Source organism: Lontra canadensis, unplaced genomic scaffold (assembly GCF_010015895.1).
Source record: "Lontra canadensis isolate GAN:19392208 unplaced genomic scaffold, GSC_riverotter_1.0 scaffold77, whole genome shotgun sequence".
In the NCBI taxonomy this organism is placed as follows: Eukaryota; Metazoa; Chordata; class Mammalia; order Carnivora; family Mustelidae; genus Lontra; species Lontra canadensis.
In genome coordinates this window covers 1130407-1153112 of record NW_022631071.1, presented here as the reverse complement: position 1 = coordinate 1153112, position 22706 = coordinate 1130407, and the positions used below count along the sequence as shown (strand labels likewise).

The 22706-nt window shown below is 41.7% G+C and overlaps 1 protein-coding gene across 1 annotated transcript; it reads right to left on the bottom strand.

The window, feature by feature from the left end:
- Positions 1-6000: 6000 nt before the first annotated feature.
- XKRX (XK related X-linked) lies at positions 6001-21736 on the bottom strand. The gene is made up of 4 exons (XM_032881774.1): positions 21055-21736; positions 16976-17244; positions 10189-11016; positions 6001-6927 (listed from the first exon to the last, which is right to left on the bottom strand). Exons 1-3 carry the CDS (start codon positions 21387-21389, stop codon positions 10271-10273), a joined length of 1350 nt encoding a protein of 449 aa, XP_032737665.1. The 5' UTR covers positions 21390-21736; the 3' UTR covers positions 6001-6927; positions 10189-10270.
- Between the last annotated feature and the right edge of the window lie 970 nt (positions 21737-22706).

Genomic DNA, 22706 nt, shown 5'->3' with positions numbered 1-22706 from the left:
AAAGCCTCTGCCTTCGGCTCAGGTCATGATCCCAGGGTCCTGGAATCGCGCCCCACGTTGGGCTGTCTGCTCTGCAGGGAGCCTGCTTCCTCTTCTCTCTCTCTGCCTGCCTCTCTGCCTACTTGTGATCTCTGTCTGTCAAATAAATAAATAAAATCTTTAAAAAAAAAGAAAGAAATTAGTATCCATCTTGTTGAATATGATGATAGCATAGTGATTCTGTGTATTTCTTTATGTCCTTTCCAGTTATAGATTGCATGCCAAAGTAAGTATTGTAAAATTTTCCTTAAAATCCTCCAGCCAACTTGGTGCAGCCACTGTGAAAAACTGTGTGGAGGTTGTTCAGAAAATTAAAAATAGAATTATGGGGGCACCTGGGTGGCTCAGTGGGTTAAAGCCTCTGCCTTCAGCTCGGGTTATGGTCTCAGGGTTCTGGGATCGAGCCCCGCATCGGGCTCTCTGCTCGGCAGGAAGCCTGCTTCCCCTTCTCTCTCTGCCTGCCTCTCTGCCTACTTGTGATCTGTCAAATAAATAAATAAAATCTTTAAAAAAATAAAATAAAAATAGAATTATGATATGATCCCACTACTGGGTATTTACCCAAAGAAAACAGAAACACTGATTCAAAAAGATATATGCACTCCAATGTTTATTGCAGCATTATTTACAATAGCCAGCATATGGAAGTAACCCAAGTGTCCAACCATAGATGAGTGGATAAAGATGTGGTATGTATATATACCACATACATGTATACATGTAGATGTGGTATATATACATACATATATGTAGCACACACACATACCTGTATACACAATGGAATATTACTCAACCATAAAAAGATGACATCTTGCCATTTGCAACAACATGGATGGATCCAGAGGGTATAATGCTAAGTGAAATAAGTTAGACAGAGAAAGACAAATACCATATGCTTTTTATATGTGGAATTTAAGAAAATAAAACAAATGAACAAAGGGAAAAGAAGACAAATTTCAGACTCTTAAATGCAGAGAACAAACTGGTGGTTGTCAGAGGGGAGATGGGTGAGGAAAGGGGTAAAATAGATAAAGGCGATTAAGAGATATAATGTATAGAAATGTTGAATCATTATATTGTACACCTGAAACTCATAGAACACTTTATATTAATTATACCTCAATAAAAAATAATAATCAAAAAAAACAAAATACAGTCCTCCAGCCAGTTGAAAAAAGACTGGGGGCTAGCTAAAATAAGAATGGCAAAATGATAATTGTTGAAGCTGGGTGATGGCACATGGTACATGGTTTGAACATTTTCATAAGAAAGAGGTGTGTTGTTGTTGTTGTTGTTGTTGTTATTGTTGTTTAAATCTGAAGTAGGGGTATGAACCCTGGCTTCCATTCTGGTTTGCCCTTAATTATCTATGTGATCCTGGCCAAGTCACTTCATTACAGTACCTCAACTCTCTCATAACACAGAAATAATAACTGATTAAAATTTATCATGTCTGCCACATACTAGAATTATTCTGAGTAGTACAAATGAACAAAAAAAACCTGTATCTATCCTACCTATTCTTCTACCTATTCTCAAGGCATCAGGGTGGGGGACGAGGAGAAGGAGGAGAGGAAACAGGGCTTTGGAAATGTAGAATATTCTAAAGAAGAAAATTGTCACCTCTAATTCCACCATGCAGAAATAACAAATTAAGGCCTTAGTGTATATTTGACACCTTCTAGACATTTTTGTCTGAAAACGGATCCATGTCTTTAAAAAAAAAAAGACATTTGAACAATACTACATGTCTTCTTTCATGGCCTGTTTTTGTTTTGTTCAGTTTGTTTGTCTTTGTGTGTGTGTGTACCATTATATCCTTTGGGTAATCATACTAAAGTACATCAAAACATTGTAGATATAAAACATGACCTAGTTTAGTGCCATTTTCTTCCCACAGCTGTTTCATTAACCACAATCAGCCTTTTAATGAATATGTACCACATGTGCCAAAGAAATGGTCATCTCTGGTTTGAACTCTTGCAGCTGGTTTCCTGGCTTCTAGTTTTACCCTACTCTAATCCATCCTTCACACAAACACCGAACTGATCTTCCTGAAATACCTCTATGTCACTACAATGCTCAAAAACCTTCTAGAGGTTGTGTTCCCTATGATTCCATTTATATGACAGCCTCAAAAAGACAAAACTATAGGGACAGAGAACAGATTAGTGGTTGCCAGGGGTTGGGGGTGTTGGGAGGGTGTGACTGCTGTTCGGTGAACATATATGTTCATGTGAACCTTGATACCTGTGTGTCTTTGCTTGTAATGTTCCCTCTGCTAAAATACATCCCCATCCACCACCAATGGCAGCCCTACTTGTCCTTCAAGGCTTAGTTCAAATCTCCCATCCTCTGCAGACCTATCCTCAGCTCCTCGGTCAGAACTAGAATCTCTCTTTCCTCAGTGTTCCCACAGCGCTTTGCTTAGATCTCATAGCCTGACACCACCAGGTATTACAGGGAAAGTGCAAGCAGAAGCAGACTCCAATGAGTAGGCAATAAAACCCCAAACCTCACGCAGAAGTATTCACTTAGCGTCAAGCATATGCATTCCTTCTTTCCTTTCCTTGGTGCCCAATGATTCACTGGCGTCCAGGCCAGGCTACAACTGTAGATTTTAGATGTGCCCTGTTATTTACTTCCTCATCCTTCAAATCCCATCTTCAACTTCATTCTCAAATACTCTTTTCTTCTCTGGCACTGAATTCCTGGCTTGGCCCCGAGCACATGATTCTTCCATGCCACTCCCAGGGATAGCCTAGTTTTCTGACCTATGCCTGTTCAATCCTACTCTCCTGGCTGGAAGACAAGGGACCTTGCCTAACAGGTGTGGGTACCTAGGGCTGAGGCTGGTGAGAGGAATGTCTCATTGGCAAGCAAGCCAATCCAATGGGGAAGAGCAAATTGGAGAGCCAGGTGAGGCAGGCAGAGGTTGAGTAAACCAGAAAATCAGAGCCAAACAAATTATGTCAAGAAAGCCAGGAGGGACTAGAGCCTAAAGCCAAGAATATGAGCACATATGGATGGCTGGGAACTATATTAGAGCAGGCTAAGCCATAGGCTAGTTGGGTAAATATTAGAGATAGGGGACCTTTGCCTGTTCCCTACTGTTATATGTGAATGCACCTGCCCCACTTAAAGAGCAATAAAAGGAGTATAAATACCCACCTTCTTCAGTCCTACCCAGTCCAGACCATGCGACCCAACATCTATGGGAGGCAGTGTGGTAGACCGGAAAGAATATAAGCTTTGGAATCAGAAAGACCAGAGATTAAATTCTGGCTCTTTCCCCTTATTAGTTGTGTGACCTTGGGTAGTCATTTGGCTTCAGTTTCTTCATCTGAAAAATGGAGATAGCATCTACCTCAGAGGATCATGATGATGATGAAATGAAATTATGTAAATGAACCAATATAGACATTTGTATCTAATAAGCGTTCAAGAAGCCCATGTCTTTCAAGGGCACCTATCATAATTTGCCTCATATTTCTAGTTAGTTGTATACAATACATGTCTCTCTTTCCAATCAGATCTTAAATTTGAAGGCAGACACTGTGTATGAATCATTTTTTACATGTATTTGCTTTTTAAATATATTTTCTGATTGCAAATACCATGTAAACTCATACAAAATTTAAGTATTGCAAACTATCTAACACTGAAGAAATCCCCCTCAAACCACGCCCCCCAACCAGAGTGCTCCTGTAAAGAATTTGGAGCATTTTTCTCTGGCTCCCCCAACTACCATATTGTTTGTTTTGCTTTTACAAAAATAGGATCCTGTTAAAATATGATTCTCAGAATGTGTTTTTTTTTTAAGTTTCATCCAAATAGAGAGTGAGCATGTGTCAAACTTTAATTTTAACTCACAAAGGAGGAAACCAGCAAGATGGTAAAGTTAACTCTAAAGAGGATATGAGGACTGGTATTTTTTTAAAGATTTTATTTATTTATTTGACAGAGAGAAAGGGAGAGATCACAAGTAGGCAGAGAGACAGGCAGAGAGAGAGGGGAGGAAGCAGGCTCCCTGCTGAGCAGAGAGCCTGATGTGGGGCTCGATCCCAGGACCCTGAGATCATGACCTGAGCCGAAGGCAGAGGCTTAACCCACTAAGCCACCCAGGTGCCCGAGGACTGGTATTTTATAGTCAGTTTAAAAACAAAGAAATGTTAAAATAATACTAAAATCATATGGCTAAGTTAGAATTAAAGCTGGTTAATGTCCTACAAGGCACTAAGGACCAACATCATGCTTTAGGTGGATAGAAAATCTTGTTGCATTTTGTCAGTTTTAGAGATTTGTAAAATGACTGAACCCTAATCACTTGTGCCAAATTATCATTCTCTAGATGTAGAGAGGCAGATGACCCTCAGGCCTGTTAGAAAATGCTCTTAAGGTGACATTAAAGCATCAAGTAATCATCTTTTCCCTTAGTATTAGTTTCTTAGTGCTGTTATAATAAATCATCACAAACTGTTGTGGCTTAAAAAACACATATTTATTTTCTCACAGCTCTGGAGGTCAGAAGTCCAAAATCAGTTCCACTGGTCTGAAATCAAGGTGTTGGCAGGGACCTGCTCCTTCTGGACACTCTCCAGGAGAATCTGTTTCCTTGTGTTTTACAGCTTCTAGAGATGCATTTGTCTGTGGCCCCTTCCTCCATCTTTTAAAGCCAACAGTGTAACATCTTTAATATCCCTGTCTCCACCTTCACATCAACTTCTCTCTCATGAGGACCTTTATGATTACATACAGCACACCCACATAATTCAGGGTAATCTCTCCATCTCAAGGTCAGCTGATTAACAACCTCAATTCCCCACTTAATTCCCCCTTACCATGGAACATAACACTTTCACAAATTCTGAGGATTAGACGTGGAGATCTAGAGGGTGACACTATTCTTCCTATGACACTCTTGTTCCCAGGTTTTCAATAATTCTTCATAATCTCATCCTATACATTTTGTTTTTCAACTTGCTTTTTTTTAACCAGTCTTTTCACTTAGCACATACTGTATACATCTACCCTATTTTTTTTAGTAGACACACAATGTTACATTAGTTCCAGGTGTACAATATTATGCTTTGTTCACAAGTGTAGAATCCATCTGTCATCATACATCACTATTACAATATTATTGGCTTATTCCCTATGCTGTACCTCTTATTCCATGACCTTCATTCTGTAACTGGAAGTCTGTATCTCCTTTTCCCCTTTGGCCCCTTTTCATCCTTTGGCCCAATCCCCCACTTCCTTCCCTTCTGACAACCATTAGTTTTTTTTCATCATTTATAGGTCTGATTTTGCGTTTTGCTTATGCATTTTTTAGATTCCACTTATGAGTGGAATCATATGGTATTTTTCTTAGTCTGATTTATTTCACTTAGCATAATACTCTCAGAGGCCCATGTTGTCGCAAATGGCACGATCTCATCCCTTTTTATAGCCACATAATATTCCATTACACACACACACACACCCCTTCCTTATCCATTCATCCATTGATGGATACCTAGGTTGCTTCCATATTTTGGCTATTGTAAATAATGTTATAATAAACATAGGGGTATATATATCTTTTTAATGGATGGACAGTATTCCAATGTTAGAAATACCAGAATTTAATCATTTCCTTATAGGTGGAAATTTAAGTTGTTACCAACTTTTCACTGTTACAAACTGTGCTATAATAAACATTCCTGTGCACATCTTTTGCATAAGTGTATCTATGTTGCCATAGGAAAAATTCCTAGAGGTTAAAATTCTGAGACAAAAAGTATGTCCATTTAATTTTGACAAATACTGACAATGCCTTCCAAAAACTTGCGCCAATATTTTGCTCTCATACCAGTGATGACAACCAGTGGCTATTTATCTCCAGTATCACTGAAACTCAATATTTGGGATTTTCTTTTGAGTCTTTCAGCATCTATAAAGCACTCTGAAATATCCATGTAGGTTTCCCTGGCACAGAATGAGTTTAATAATTGTTTAATAAATTAAAGGTTAGAACATTGCAAATTCATATGTACAGCTCAGAGGGCTTGTCCCAACAATGATACAATGTTAACAGAGCTAGTATGTATCAATGCTCTTCGTATATAGTACAGTGCTATTCAGATGTTATTTTCTCTATACATGAAAGTATATCGTTTTCACACTTAGTTCCCATAGCTCACACAGGTTGGCCTTGCTACTTCCCGGTTTCACATGGTGTGTGCTTTGTTGCCAAGGCTCATATCATACTTTCACTTTGCACCCCAGAGGCTCTAAGACCTAAAGTGTATGACTAATGGTGTTGGTCCTTCAAGAGGAAAGGGTAAGATTCTGCACATGTGTGTCCCCTGAAGATAGTAATGAAGCCCAATAGCAAAAGTTTCATAGAATGAGGATCCCCACTCTTGGGTAGATAAATATTTCGGAGGGTCCAGAGTCCTTTGCTTTATACTAAAGGATTTTTCAGAAATGGAACTCCACAGGGGTTTGGGTTTTGTTTGTTTAACATTTTCTTTTTAAGGAATCTCTACACCCAACAAGGGGCTCGAATTCACATCCCCAAGATCAAGAACTGCAGGCTCCACGGACTGAGCCAGCCAGGTACCCTGGAACTCCCCAGGTTTAGATGGAATGTCCCGGTGAATGTTCTACCCTTCAGCTGCTCACACCACCCTTACCCTGGAAGTAGCAATCAACTCTGAATGCTGAGGACCATCACCTAGAGAGGTGCAGGCAGGAACAGGCTCGCTGAAAGGGCACTGAATGTTGACTTAGGCTCTCAGGACTGTGACAGTACGGGGAAAGTCATTATTCTTCCACATCCTTATCCTGTGGCCTGCTTTAGAATCAGGAGTCAGCTTCTCAAGAGGAGTAAGGGCAGTGTTGCTAAGAGGAAGTATAAGAGAGTCAGCTTCAGCACTCCCCTGCTGTGATTGATTGTTTGGGGGGTTGGGCGGGGGGAAAGATTCATACAAACCTGGGTAGTAATTGCTCCCTCCAGTTTTATTCCCATGAATAGGATCTGGAAGCTGTGTGTTCAAGAACACACAGGAGACAAAATCCTGAAACTAGAAAGGAAATGTGTCTATCTACCTCTCTCCCCGCCCCTTATCCCCCCATCATTACATGTAAACATTAAATATAAGTACATGTGAACATTAAGTAACATCAACCTATAAGTACAGGTGAACACATACTCCATTTTCATCCCAGGCCTTTTAGGACTTGACCTTTTTCTCTCGAGTAAATCCAGTGATGCCCCTTGATTACAGCCCAGAAAAGATCCCTGGAATCACTAACATATTAAACTAACTCCACAAAGGACCTAAGAGGATTTAGAGGCTTGTGTCATGATGAAGAGTGTGAGCTCTGGAGCCTGAGTGCCCAAGACTGAATCATGGCTCTGATAACTAGCTGTGACTTTGGGCAGGTCACATCACTGTTCTATGCCTTAGAATCTTCATCTGTAAAATGGGGGATAATAGTACCTATCTCATAAGGGATTGTTTTGAGAACTGAATGAAATAATGCATATAAAGCACCATGCCAGGCATATAGTAAATGCTTATAAATATCAACTATTATTTAATTCTCCTACAGTGCTTCCTAGTTCTAGGCCCCAAAGTCTTTAAACATTTGTGGAACAAATGAAATTGACAAGTATGAGTTTATTTGATACATTTCCTTAACATGTTCATTTCCAGGTACTTACTGGGGTGGGGAGCAGGGGGACTGTGGCTACAACAGCCTCTCTTTACCCCCACACTTCCTGGTTCTGCCTTCCTTTTCTAAGACCCATTTCCTGGCCCCATCTCTGCCTCCTCTCCCAGGAAGGCTGGCCCCTACACAACTACCCTGTGTCACTTAAAGATTTCAAAGGGTAAAAAGAAAGTAGTCAGTTAAAGAGGTGTTTGCAGATGGGAGCACTTCCCTTGCCCATCCACCATATTTTGAAATTTCTCCTTTTTCTGTGTATCTAGAAGACTGCTGTGGAAAAAAAGAAAGGCCACCACATACAGGATGTTCTGAGAGTTCATTTGCATAAGGTATCACTAGACTCTATTCTCCTCGGGTAAGGGCAGCAGGTTTTTCAGGTCCGAAAGCTGTCCCACACCCCTCATCCTGAACTCCCTGCATTCCAGAGATATTAAGTCACAGAGGCTGGGGAGGGTACGTGGGAAAAAATATGCCTGGTCTAGTACCAAGGCACATGTTTCTGCCCTGTGTATCTCCACTCTAGCTCTAATTGGCCTGCTTGGCTTAGTGTGTGCCTTAAGTAGCTGACTCCCATGGCTTTTATGGGCCAAATTACAGTTCCACACTGCTTCTTATTTTAATAGAAGGGAATATTAACCAGTAGAGAGAAATTGTTGTTTGAATTCCAAAGAGACAGCGTGTTCTTCTGGAGGCCTAATAGATTCTTTCAAATTCACCTTAAATAACATAGTCAGAAGATAGGAGTGTGAGCGTTTTCAGACACCAACCTAACTAAGTCTCTCCATCAAAGATAAAATGAGGGAGTTGGATTGACAAAGAAAGTCTTCACTGCTCCAAAGCAAGTCACTTGACTCTCCTTCCCAATTAACGATTCAATCCTTTTGGCCCCCAAACAGTGGTTGAAGATGGGAAACCACACTAGACATGCCAGGAAATAGGACTATTCTGGCTAACAGCCCTGCTACTTGAAAGAGGGAGCTCTTCCACCATAATCTCCTGACACTGGATAAGAGGAAGGGATAAGGCTAAAGATAAACTCTTAACATGATCTCACGAGTAAAACTGGATGGGGACAAGAAACTTTAGGGTCAGATCCTTCACAATTTCTCAAAACATTGCGGCAGCAACAATTAGTACATACTGCTAGGAATTCTCTACTTTCCTCATCTGTAAGGGGTGAGCATTAGGTAAATGCTGGGATACTAGGTCCCAACAGGCAGTGGCCATACTAACCTCAATTCCTTGGTTAACTTAGAGGCATCTGAGCTGACATCCCCATCAAAATACCCACGGATATGAGATTCATGAGAAAGGGAGATATGCATTCATTCATTGGGAGTGTGGGAATGAGCAGAAGATTGATAAACATTCCCTTATTAGAAAATAAAGCCCGGTGGTCAAAAACCAGTACCAATGATGAGTTAATGTGATCTGGTTTCCCTTCTCTGTCTTCACTCTACCTTGGAGTATTAGCTGCCCCGCAAACCCCAAACAGCAGGAAGGTAATAGCCCAACTATTATTACCTTTTCTCTCCCCTAGGGGGGAAAAAAAAAACAAGCCAGCAAAATACTCGGAAGAGTAGGAGACACAAAGCAATCTTCATTTCTTCCATACATTAGAAACATTTTCAATTACAGCTCCGCTTCTCTGAAATCTATCTCAAGTAGTAAACTACCATGAGCACAGAAAAACCAGTTTGGAGGGAATTCCTGATAACGAGGCAGGAAGTGAGAGATTTTACTCAACCACTCCATTCCACAAGCTGGATGCCCCTGCAGGTCCCTGAGAAAGAGTCATTCTGGTTTATGCCCTGAAGGAATCCTACTCCACACTCCCTCCTGGGAGTGTGCCTAGGAAGGGTTGCTTGAAAAGAGAGGTCTTTGATTACTATGATCACTACTAAAATTCTAATGCTAAGCTAACTTGTTTGGGGAGCAGCTCTTTTAATAGTGGGGGTTTTCTTCTTAAAACAGAGTTTCTCAGTGGAATTAAAAAAATAAAACCCAGCCATGCTTACAGTTATAATTCCACATTAATCAGACAGTTTCCTGGGAGGTACCCATAATCAACAAATTGTCACATCTCTGATCAGTCAGTATATATTCTGGTGGAATTCTGGGCATTCATCCCAGCCCTAGGAAAGCTCAGTAATGCCCTGGAGCAAAAGAGCAGAGTAACAAGATCACACCAAGAGAGAGCTTAAGGTGCTTGGAGGTAAATTATCCCCTTGGGCAGCCAAAGAGCTGTCCTGGGTGGGAGGGGAGCGGTTCACAGTATCTCTGAACCTTCTTGGTAAGCGAACCTTCTTAGCTACCCTGGGTTTCCAAACATAGCAGTCAGTCTTAAAGAAATAAAACCTATTTGGGAGTTGCTCTTTCTTCTTAGAGGCTTACCAGAAATTTCAAGAAAATGTCCCGGTGGGTACTCACCTATGAGCTTCATCCTCTCCTTCAATTTCAAAGTTGTCTTGGCCACCCCCAGCCTATCCCGAAGGACCCAGAAGATAGAATCTCAGACAATGCTTTGCCTTGCTTGGGCATCACAGGGTAGCTCCGAGTTCTCAATCCTGCCCCGAAGGTGCCGACGGCAGCAGACACAATGGAGGTAGTCCACTACGTTGTGGGTAAAGAGTGAGCGCAATGGGTGCAAGTATTGGAAGAAAAGGAGCATGAAGCCAATGGAAATCAGATAAGCAATGATGAGCTGCAAAGCAATCAAGGAATGACAGTAATCCAGCAACACTTTCACTCCAAAGAAGTTAAAAACCAAAACCATGACCACGTTCTCTACGAACCTCACACTATAGTGCAGGCCCATATGCCCCCAGTTCTGGCCTTTGTCAACAAGGTCCCTGTCTGCCAATTTCAGCTGCAAAGCTGACCAGCAAGAGAAGTTGATGCCCGCATAGAGAACAGTGATGGAGATCAGCACCACCAGGGTGCCAACCCGGCTGAAATTTTTCTCAATATTATTGGGCATCTGGGCACCACTCCTCCAGAACTTAACCCAGGGCTCAAAGAGGATGATCAGGAAGTTAAGCAGTAAAAATGGCACAGCTTTCAGTTTCAAGGTAGCTGAGAAGAGCACCAGAATCATGAGGCGGGAAGTGATCTCCAATGTCCGCCAAATGGTGATGCAGAGGACTTCTAATGGCCCGAGGCGAATCTTGTATTCATCATACTTGATCTGGATAGCCAACATATTGCAGAGGGTAGCCCCATAGGTGACAGAGATCAGGGAAAAAACCATTAGCACAACTGTAAGAAAAAATATAACAGAAAAAAATAGACAATCAGACTATGTTAACAAAGCCTGAACTCAGACCCGGAGGTCCAGAGAGATGATTAAGTGAGGCTTGAGGGCCCAGTTAAGAACAAATTCACGTATGAACATAGCTATGTTGGCACAGCACACAGCATGCACAGGAAAAAAAATGGAAAGAAATAACCTAAAATATATTTTTTGTGATAAGGACTATATCAGTTTAAAATCTTTTTTTCTATATTTCTCTATTTTCTAAGTTTCCTACAAGGAACATACGTTGTAATACTTCAATAATCATATAAACACACAAAATGAACTTTTTAAGAAGAGTGGACCTCAGAACTAGCACTGAGAGGTCACTAACACAAGAAGAGCACATATAAAGGGATAGGGCAGCACCCACTGCATGAAATAGGCTTCTGAGCAAACAATGAAGGAGGCAGAAGGAATTCTGAAAAAATCCAGTCCTAGGAAATTCATAGGTAATGCCTTTGGTTACAGAAGCCTCTTCTTTGACTTGTATCTTCTTTAAGGAACAAATCTTGTATGTACTTCTAGAATGTGTCAGAATGTATACTGGAAATTCCATGAAGGCAAAAAGGACCATGTCTATTTTGTTCCATACTGTATCCCTGGAGCCTAACACACTGCCTGAGGTATAGTAGGTGCTCAATAAATGTTTGTGGCATTAATGAGGCACTCTGAGTTTAGAGAGACAGCATGAAATATTTATGATTAGAAGCCCTTGATTCAGTTCTGTGAAAGTCACTGAATATCTACGTGCCTTGATTCCCCAATTCACTGAGATACTCTAGAATTGCTTACATAAATCACTAACAATATAAATTTATCACCCAGGTGCTTTGCTATATTTTAGGAATCTCCAAACTTCAACCAGAATGATTTACAATTTTTTAAAAACCCCACCTCATAGCCCATAACATCCACGCCACTGTATAGAGTTAGGGGACTGAAGGGTCAGGCTGCTCCATAATCAGTTATGCTAAATCTCAACTATAGAGCGCATGGTGTCACTTTTCTTTTATCCTTTTATATCAAAGGATACCAATCACTAAGAAAAATCTACCATGCTCAAGAAGAGTGAGAGGCCTGAGGGGGTAACTCATCCCAAAAAAAAAAAAAAAAAAAAAGGCTGGAACTTTCAGTTCCCCTAAAAATATTAGATCCCAGGGAACTGGAGCCACAGAGATGTCAACTTAATTTGCAAGAAAAGTGAAGACTTGCCCCATGGAAACCCAAAAAGAAGCACAAGTTTGTTTCCAAGATCTTTTTCAGCTCTAAGTGGAGTGCTGGAATCTCAAAGACTAGAGAGACTCTCTTGAAGTGTCTACACTTGGCCTTATTTTTATTTATTATTTTTCCATGTTTGTTGAAATATAATTGACATATAATATTGTATTAGTTTAAGGTGTACAACAAAATAATTTGATGTACTCTTAGCTTTATAAACCACTCTTAGTCCCATCCTTAAGAGTTGATGCTCCTAGTTAGGAGCATCAGAGTATATATACATCTAGACAAGTGTAGTGATGCTGTCCCTTAAATTAGAACTCATTTATTGATAGTAGTGAAATAAAGGAAAGCCTGATGTTTCCAATAAATGTAAAAACACCTTCCATCTGTCCCCCTACAAATAGACCGATGCCATAAGAGATCATAATGCTGTTAGTGAATTTGCTCATCTATGCTGATCCAGATGGCCTCCAAGACAAAAAGAGATTAGAAAAAGGGGTAGCAAGGAGAAAGCAGAAGAATGGATGAAAATGAGGAAACCTAACCCCAAAAAACTGTTTACCAAACTTTAAGAGATGGTACCGGCAGAAAGTTTCTAATAGGAAAAATCACCAAAGAGTTGAAAACAAGGTCTCGAAGAATGTTTCCCTTACATCCTTTGTATAGTGATATAGTTAGAAACATGGCTCTGCAGGTAGGCATCCTGGATTCCAATCCCATCCTTGCCAATTATTACTTATGAAAGCATGGGGGAATTTGCTTAACCTCTCAGTGCCTCTGTTTCCTCATTTGTTAAAATGGGGGTAGTGGGCACCTGGGTGGCTCAGTTGGTTAAGCAACTGCCTTCAGCTCAGGTCATGATCCTGGAGTCCCAGGATTGAGTCCTGCATCAGGCTCCCTGCTCGGAAGGGAGTCTGCTTCTCCTGCTGACCTCTCTCCTCTCATGCTCTCGCTCTCTCATTCTCTCTCTCTCAAATAAATAAATAAAATCTTTTTTAAAATGGGGGTAAGAATTATATCACAGGGTTTTTGTAAAGACTAAATGAAGTAATTACAAATAAGAGGCTTAGAGAAACATTCAGGACACAGTAGATGCTATCTGCTAGCTCCTATCATCATCATCATCACTTACCGTTTCCAAAAGAGTAGTACACACATTCCCCCTACTTAGGTACTATGCTGACACTTAGGAAATCAGGTGATTTAAAAACTAATACCTAGGGGTGCCTGGGTGGCTCAGTGGGTTAAGCCTCTGCCTTTGGCTCAGGTCATGATCTCAGGGTCCTGGGATCAAGTGAATCCTATGTCAGACTCCCAGTTCAGCTGGGAGTCTGCTTCCCTCTCTCCCTCTGCCTGCCTCTCTGCCTACTTGTGATCTCTCTGTCAAATTAAAAAAAAAAACTAATACCTAGAAATGTGCAAAACCAATAGCAAGAAAACTATAAACTTTATCAAAGTACATTTCATTAAATATTTTTCAATGTACTTCGGTAAAGTTCTATGGTTTTCCTGCTCCGGGCTTTGCATATTTATGGCATAGATTGTAGGGATATTTTCTGGATGTATACTTATTTCCAGACTCATCAAGTTGGATATGTTAAATAGGTAGAGGTTTTTGTTAATCATACCTCAATAAAGTGATGTAAAAATACTTAACGAAATGGAGACATACCTCTCTTCTAATATGAAACTGACTGATCCTGTAAATATGTGAATTCCCTCCAAAACAACCCAAATAATTTAATGCAATCCCAATACACAGTCTCAATGAAATTTCTTTTTCTTTTGTTGTTACTGTCCTGCTTTGTTTTGTGTTTTGGTAGGGGAATTGACAAACTGAATGTGGAAATTCATCTACTTGGAAGATTAGGTAAGTTACCTATCAGATAAGAATTGTGAAAGGCCTTCGTGAGAAGTGCACAAGATCTAAAGCAATAAAGAATTTAAATGATAAAAATTTAATATTTAAGAAAGCCAGGAGACCATTTAAAATGTGTGTATGTACACACATGCAAAACACGCAAATGTATACATACACACTTATCTACAGCAGAGGAAGGATTAATATCAGAATAAGAAAACAGCTCCTGCAAATTAATAAGAAAAAGACAACCCACTATAAATCAGCAATTTAAAGAACACAATAACCAAACATGAAAAGATGCTCATCTGGCTTCATAATTAAAAGCAAATTATTTATGTAATCAGTTATTTTATAATTATACAACTAAATGATATTTAGTTTAATATATAAAGAAAAAGCATATTCATACACTACAGGTAGGAATATAAATTCAAACAACCTTTTGGGAGGGCTATTTGGCAGTACTGATAAGATTCCAAACATGTATATCGTTCACCCAGCACTTCCATTGCTAAGAATTTATCCTATGAAGTCTCATTCTGGGACACAGATACTTAGAAAGATGTTCGCTGGAGTATAGTTTGTGATTAGAAAAAACTTTCTTGAATACAAACATCAGAAACAAACTTTAATCCTACCAACATAAGATCAGACAAATAACAAAGAATGATCCAGTTCACATAAGAAAAACATATATTATGTATTTCTCATTTATTATTATATATGTATGTATAAATAACCATTAAAGAAAGATATACTGGCAAAAGACATTGAACAGAATGTTTAATACAGCCCTTTTTGTCAAAAATACATATACGTATATAACTTATGTATATTTACATAGTAAAAAAAAGTCTGGAAGGATATATACTGAATGGTTAACAGAGATTACTTTTGAGAAGTAAAATTACATCTCCTGTTTGATATATGTTCTTTGTGGTTCTGATTCTTTACCATAACCCTGTCTGATTTTTATAATTAAAAAAATAAGGACCAAAAATAGTAACACATGGTCATAGCAAAAATTTTAAATCATATAAATTTCAAACCATACAGAAGGGTATAAAGTAAAAGGTAAAAGTCGACGACTTCTCATTTTCACTCCCCAGAGGTAAATGATTTCTGACATATCTTTCCAGAAATTTTCTATGCATATACGATTACTCGTGGGTCAACTGGTTTGTGTATGTATTACTTTTGTAAAGTATACATATTTTAATTAGATGATTTGATGACCTTCAAAATTCTCAGGAAGAAAATCATCATTTCCTTTTCTCTTCACACTACTGTCAATCCTAGGTACGTAAAAAGCGTGAAGACCAACAATTTCATGAACAATTCTTGGTGGAGGAAAGGAGAAAAGGAGACAAATGCCCTCCTTACATTCATTTGCACGATGGGGCTTTGGCAAGCAGGATCGCCATTTAACAAGAAGGAAATGGTTCAAAGTTGTACCCACAGCTCTACCAGCTCCAGCCTAACTAGATGAAGCTAATGTTGAGCTGTTAAAACTCATTAACAGTACTTTATCTTGACTTTGAAAACATGACTCACATTTCCTCCTCTCCTAGAGGTCTTACTCATCTAAGGATCCGTCTTTTACCAGAGGGAAATTAAGACTGTGACCTCTTAGATAACTTCCTCCAAAAATCACACAGAAGGTCAGAACTGGGACCAAGCCTCATTCTCATCTGTATTCGTTCCACACCTACATTTCTTTCTCTCCACCGGAGCTGGGAGAAGTAATTAAATCAGTGGTTCCCAAATGTGGCTGATCAGACTCAACTGGGGCATTTTTTAAAAGATTTTATTTCTTTATTTGACAGACAGAGATCACAAGTAGGCAGAGAGGCAGGCAGAGAGAGAGAGGGAGAAGCAGGCTCCCTGCGGAGCAGAGAGCCCGATGGGGGCTCCATTCCAGGACCCCGGGATCATGACCTAAGCGGAAGGCAGAAGCTTTAACCTACTGAACCACCCAGGTGCCCCCAGCTGGGGCATTTTTTAAAAAGTACAGATTCCTGGCCTCCCCACACTCAGATTGAGTCAGGTCTGAGTAGATGTAATTTTTTTAAAAAAGATTTTGTTTACTTATTTGACAGAGAGAGAGAGAGGGAGAGAGGGAACATAAGCAGGGGGAGTGGGAGAGGGAGATGCAGGCTTCCCCCTGAGCAGGGAGCCCGATGCGGGGCTCCATCCCAGGACCCTGGGATCATGACCTGAGCAGAAGGCAGACTGAGTGCCACGTCTGAGTGTTACTCTCAGTACCACTGAGAGTGAGTCTCATGATTCACGACTGAGCCACCCAGGTGTCCCATGAAGATGTAATTTTTTTAAGAAGGAGTTTTCACCCAGTAATATGTTTTCTCATGATCAGTAATATTTGGGAATCTCTTCTTAAAAGATGGCCATCCCTAAACCAAAACAAACAAACAAAAAACCCTCAGGATAATTTAAACACTCTGGGCTAGGGAAAGTGTCCTACTAACTGCTGGTATTACCAGCTGTTTCTGGGCCCAGAGAGGGCTTATCTCTGGCACTTTAAGGCTTAAATAGTTTACCCCCATTAAACAAATCTGGCAGGCCTAAGATGTCTGGCTTCCCAAGTTGTTTGACTATCTACCAGTGCTATCTAATACGGTAACCACTAAGCACACATGGCTACTGAACACTTGAAAAGTGGCTAGTATGACTGAGGAAGTAAATTTTTTATTTCATGTTTCATTTTAATATAAATAGCCCCTTGAAGCTGGTAGCCAGTGCACTGGACAGTTCAGGTCTGTATTTCTAAGACCCTTGATTTAAATGGAGCCCTCCCCTCTCCTGACCCTACTCACCTCTACCCAGGGGGACCTCTGCAGAGATCAGGGTCACATAAAGCTGATAGGTCAGCTGGGGCACTGAGCCCAGGAAGGCTTGGATCTGTGACATACGTTTGTAGGCATTGCGGTGCATAGCCAGGGTCCGGATGGAGTGGCCCACCTCCCATTCTATCAGCACTTCCTCGCCATTTATTAGCATCTTCTTTCGGGTGAGGCTGACATAGGGCTCCTCCTGCCCCTCTTTCTTCCACAGTGTGAGGTACTTAATCATGGCCTCCAAACATCTGCAGAAGTAAAGCATCACGGGTACTTAACTAAAACTGTCCTGGGAAGAAAGGTTGTAGTGGGGGGTGGGGGCGGGGTGGGGCGGATAATAATACAATTCAGGGAGTTTGTGCTGCTTTTTGCCATTCCTTAATTACCATTCTACTCATTCCTCATGAGTCAAAGAGTTGTCATTCCTTCCACAAGTTGAGTCTAAATCCTTTTTTGTTTGGCTGGTTATCTACTGACCTGAGCACACCATTTCAGTGTTTCTTTGAGAATTTAAGGAATTGCTTTGTCTCCTTAAGAATAGGCCTGTGGTAGAAAGGCACCTTGAACACAAAGATATGTAAATAATGTGCTGAGAGAAAATGATGAAGGTTCTTAAAGGCCCTGGTTTTCATAACACCTCAAGTTGCTAAGGTAAAGCATTTCTTTATGCTTTATGCAACGCATTCAGCTTCATACTTGGGGCTTTTGAGTTCAGCTTTTTTCAAGACAAGCCCACAACTATAATCGTCTTTCCAAAAAGTCTTGGAGGGGAGCTTGGAAAAAACCTCACATCTATACAGTAATGCCATTCAATCACCAAGGTACTTAAAGACTTGTCAACTCAGAACTGAATGTGCTACATACCCAGGGAACATCAAAAGATCTCTCTAAAGGTTATTTTTGGGGCCTCTTGATCTGTTTGGGGCCAAGAGCCTTTGAAACTTCCTTCTTTCTTTACAAAGAGGAAAACATCCTCTTAAGGATCGCAAGCCTACTACACTTGAAACAGTGATAAGACCTCATTTCTTGCTGTACCTCTCCCACATACATCAGAAGCCTGTAAACAGTTCAGATGTGGTGACTAGAAGAGAAGAAATCAGAACATTTTGTTTTGGAACACCTGAGTTACCACTTCCTCCACTACCCTTAAATGAATGGAAACTGTGGACTATTATAATAAGAAAGAAGAGTTGTGGTGAAAATGAAGCCATCTTTCCTGCCTGAGGGCATGGGTTGTATTCATCTTGGGTATTTGATAAATATTTTCTGCGTAAATGAAAGAGTAAGAAGGAAGAAAAGATTATAGGGTGAGAAACGATGGGAGGAGAGGATAATAATAATGGCAATGTAATTTAATGGAAAAATAGGCTAAAGACAAGCTCAGAGGTTTATGTGCTTTTTAGGCCTTTGGCTCCCAATAGGAAGGTTCAAACATGTGCTGGCTGCCATTCTCCACAGGATCCCTCGGAGACTAGGGTATAGGGGCCAGTCTGAAGCATGGAGTTTTCTCCCTAGAAAGTGGACATTTCAAACTCTAAAACCTGGGAGAGGAAAACGTGGGAGGAGGAGAGAACAGGGAAGAAAAAAAGCCAAGTGCGTTTCCAATAAAAGATTTTAGATTTTAACCCAGGCCCATCAGTGTTATTGCTGAAGAAAATACTGGGGGAGGTAGTGGCAGGAAGCATTCTGTTTATGCTTCTAAAGGCTATTTACTGATTTAAGTAAGGGTGTTCGCTTTGGTTATAAACCTCAGTAAATTAGAGTACATTTTCATTTTCAGAAGTAGTTTGCATTTCATATAAGGGAGCCAGATCCTCCAAACACCTTCATATGCCTAATAGCACTAATCAAGTTCCTACCTGCCCATAAAGTAATTTGCCTTGAACATAAGCATATCAAGGATATAATATATGGGCTTTTAATTATTTCTTCCCTGCTGTCAGGCTATTATAAATGCTTTCCAATCATTTCTAGTGGAAGCTAAATAACAAAAATGAAATACAGTACTCAATACTCCATATGGTGGGGCCAAATTAAAGATGGCTTGGGAAGCCACAAGGCAAAGGAGGGAAGTCTAAACTCTGGACTGGGGCAGTACCTGCTGAAATTTGCACTTTGAGTGCACTTGATCTGTTAACTCAGTATATCTCATTGGAAAAGGCTGATAAAAGAATGTTTTCCTTGTACCTCTGGTGACAGCTCTTAATTTGTGGGGTTTTCTCTTTTTTTAGAGAGAGAGCATGAGTGATAGCGTGTACATGCACAGGGTGGGGAGGGGGAGAGGGAAGGGAGAGAGAGAGAGAATCTTAAGCAGGCTCTACACCCAGCATGGAACCCCACGTGGGCGCAATCTCAGGACCCTGAGATCATGACCTAAGCCGAAATCCAGACCAACTAAGCCATCCAGGTGCCCCAACATCTCTAAATTTCTTGGTTCCAAGTTCAAGATGAGGTCTTTCTTTTACAGCTTAACTTCAAAGATTTAGAATTGGAAAGGAGCTATAGATTGCCTAGTACAAAGGTTACATATAGGCCAGCTGAGTCACATCTGACCAACAGCTGTGGTTTGTTTGGTCCATACTGTGTTATTTCGTCAGTCAAGCTGCCAAGATTCAAACTGATATTTCATATAAAATCCTGTCCTGGAAGGTTCTCTTGAAAAGTTAGGGCATGTGGCAGTATTGGGTCTGGATTCCAAGAGTGAAACGATAGGGATGGAATTACAGAGTAGCTGCCTCTTTTAGGCAAATCGTGTAGACTCCAGCTTGCCACACTATTCACTATTCTCCATTATTCCTCTAACACTAAGACTTCATTTTCATTTATCATCACACACGAAGCTGCTGGTTTTCTTGTACTTGGCCTGCTTCACTCATATATGAGACCTGCCTGGCCCGTTTAAGCGTTTGCATTTGAGACCCATGATCTAACCCAACCCATTTATCATGCAGATGAAGAAACTGGGGTCCAAGACATCTTCAGCGATTTCATCAGAGCCATGCAACTAGTCAATGACAGAGGGAGGACCAAACTCTAGGTCACTGGAATTTCAGGCTACTGTTTTCTCCAATGGAGCCTGACCAATCCCTCCTCGTTTGAGCATATATTGATTAAAAAAAATTTTTTTAAGGCAGAGGAGTTCCATCCTTGAACAGTTTCAGACTGCGTTTAGTTCTCTAAGGATGAAACATCTTCCCTCTGCAATTACAACATCAACACTCTGACACATATTCTTCAGCTGATTGCAATCAAGACAAACTTGGTCCATTCTTTCCTCCTGACTTCGTTAAGTTTTGCAACATCTCCCAAACTTGAAAATCCCATAGTATCCAGATGAGACAGCCGACACAGATGCCTGTCTCCCTAAGATAAGGCACGTTCTCATCCCTTCAAGGCAATCTGAATAGAAAGACTGGATACTACTACAATGAGTTACAGCATTCAGATGGAGAGATGACCTATCTTCCTTTGTCCCCTCTAACCATGTACCTTTATAGCAGAAAGATACAAAGAGATAAACAGGAGACTGATGAACCAACAGAAAAAAACAAACGACAATGGGTTGGGGTACTAGATGACCACAAAGAGCTGAAAATATTTTCCAGATGTCAAATAACTCTGGAAAATTTGAAAGAGTCATGACCACTAGCTCAAGCAGCTCAGGATAAAGAAATTGAATGTGAGATACAGTTTATACAGTGTCTAAAAGGCAGAGTTAAAATAACACACTCTGAAGCTATGGCCTGTGTGCACAGGTTAACCACATCAGCTGGTCCCATACCAATTTTCACAATTCAAATCCAAATAGCAAACACTGTCTGATGAAGTCTTACCAGTGGTACCATACATGGCTTTGGAACACAAGTACACACCACATGTTCACTGTGGTGGCACTTAAGGTTTCAGATAAGATTTTTTGGATGGTAGGCAGGGCAAGGAAGCCAAGAGTGGGAGGGAATGGGAGAACTGATTAGAGGCACAGTACCAGTCTTGTAAATATTGGCTTCATCTTTCTCTGCACAAACCCGGGGACGGGGTAGAAATTAAAAATTGCTCACCTGATAACAGGTCCCAAGAGGATTAGATGCATAAATAATGATAGCGGCTTGTCTTTGGCCAGATCTCTGTGAACAAAGATGAGGGTCAACTGGACCATAATGGATGAAAACATAAAGAAGGATAAAGTGTATGCCATCCAGTATGTTTCGCTATTCTTTCGATAGATTCTAACCATGTACAAGGTAGATGCAGCCTCCCCACAGTACAAAAAGGTGGAGAAGAGGATGCCAAATGGGAAGGTGAATCGCGGGTTGGCCCCACGGATGACATCTTCCTCCAGAGATGAAATTGGATCCACGTTGGACTCCTCAGGAATTTCATAAACTCGGTCCATTGTCGAGGTTCTGAGTGTTGCAGTCTGGTCTTCAGAGCAAGCCCCACCCCCGCTCAAGAGAACCCTGGAGCCACTGCAGTCCAAGTATCTAAGAGAGCGGTCAAGGACAATTCCAGAATGGAGATCTGCTAGTTAGACCAGAAGACCCCTCTCTCTAGTTTCATGTTACACTTGTTGGAGTATGGGATGGAGAACCCAGGAGTACCACTTCGAACTTGACTCTTCATTGGCCCAGGCTTCCAATTGTCAACAGACATGCTATGAAACCTGGACAGGACGAAAGCAAGCATTTTAGCGCCCAGTCCGGAGTCCAGTTCCAGGCACGTGAAAAACTTGGGGACAGCTGTCTCCTCCTTTCGCAGCCCCGCAGGGAGTCGGGGTAGCCACTCTGTCGGGGCACGAACACTCAGCAGCACCTCTCGAGGAGTTCTGACCACCAGTACGCCCTCTCAAACCTGCCGAGAACTGAACCAGGGCAGAAGAGGGGGTGCAGCCTGAGCGTCCCTTCGGGGGCTCATTTCAGTGCGTAGGCACCCTAAGCTATCCTTAGGCTGTGCCTATCAGCTCGCCCGCTCGCCGCTGCTCTCTCAGGACCCGCGCGGAGTCGAAGGCTCTCCAGCTGGCTCCACAGATTTCCCAAGCTCTGCCCCCAAGGCCGCCGGCCGGGGCAGGGGGGTGCCGAGGGAGGGGGGGCTGAAGGGGGGTGGTAGCGGCTGGAGCAGAGGGCTGGAGCAAAGGCACCACCTAGGTCGGGAGCGCAGCTTCAGGGGGAGAGAAGCCGAGCGCGCGCGCGCGCGCGTTGCAGGATCCGAAGAAAGCTAAAGCGGCTTCTTTTCCACAGAGAAACTTTGCTAGCGAGAAGCACGAAGTGCGGAGCGCCAGCCCAGGAGGGCAAAGGCAGATGTCGTCAGACTCTTGGACGCCGTCAACTGCTGGGGTCCTCCCTGGCCTGCAGTTCCAGCTGCGGGAAGTCGTGGCTTCGGGAACTGAGGCACTGAAGGCAGGGGCGGGCGGAATGGGAGGGACCTCTGGGGCCAAACAAAACTAGCCTGCGAGTGCCAGGGCCGGCAGCCTAAGGATGCTCCGGGTGGAGAGGCGCGACAGAAAAGGGGGCTTGGGCTAACCTTCGGAACCGCTTCTCACTACGACCCCCGGATCCCAGAGGGAGCCACAGCTTTCCTATTCCCCCAAAGCAGCAGACGCCCACTTCCACTCCGCCCTCGCGAACTAGCTAGCTCGCACACTTGCACAACCCACGCGGTTAGGCAGGTCTCTCTCTCTCTCTCTCTCTCTCTCTCTCTCTCTCTCTCTCTCTCT

Excerpts from the sequence above, each read along its gene's own strand:
- XKRX (XM_032881774.1), bottom strand. The coding sequence starts at position 21,389 with ATGGACCGAGTTTATGAAATTCCTGAGGAGTCCAACGTGGATCCAATT. Across the intron at positions 17,245-21,054 it reads CTCTTGGGACCTGTTATCAG|ATGTTTGGAGGCCATGATTA; the intron begins GTGAGCAATTTT and ends TTACTTCTGCAG. Across the intron at positions 11,017-16,975 it reads AGAGGTCCCCCTGGGTAGAG|TTGTGCTAATGGTTTTTTCC; the intron begins GTGAGTAGGGTC and ends TTTTTCTTACAG.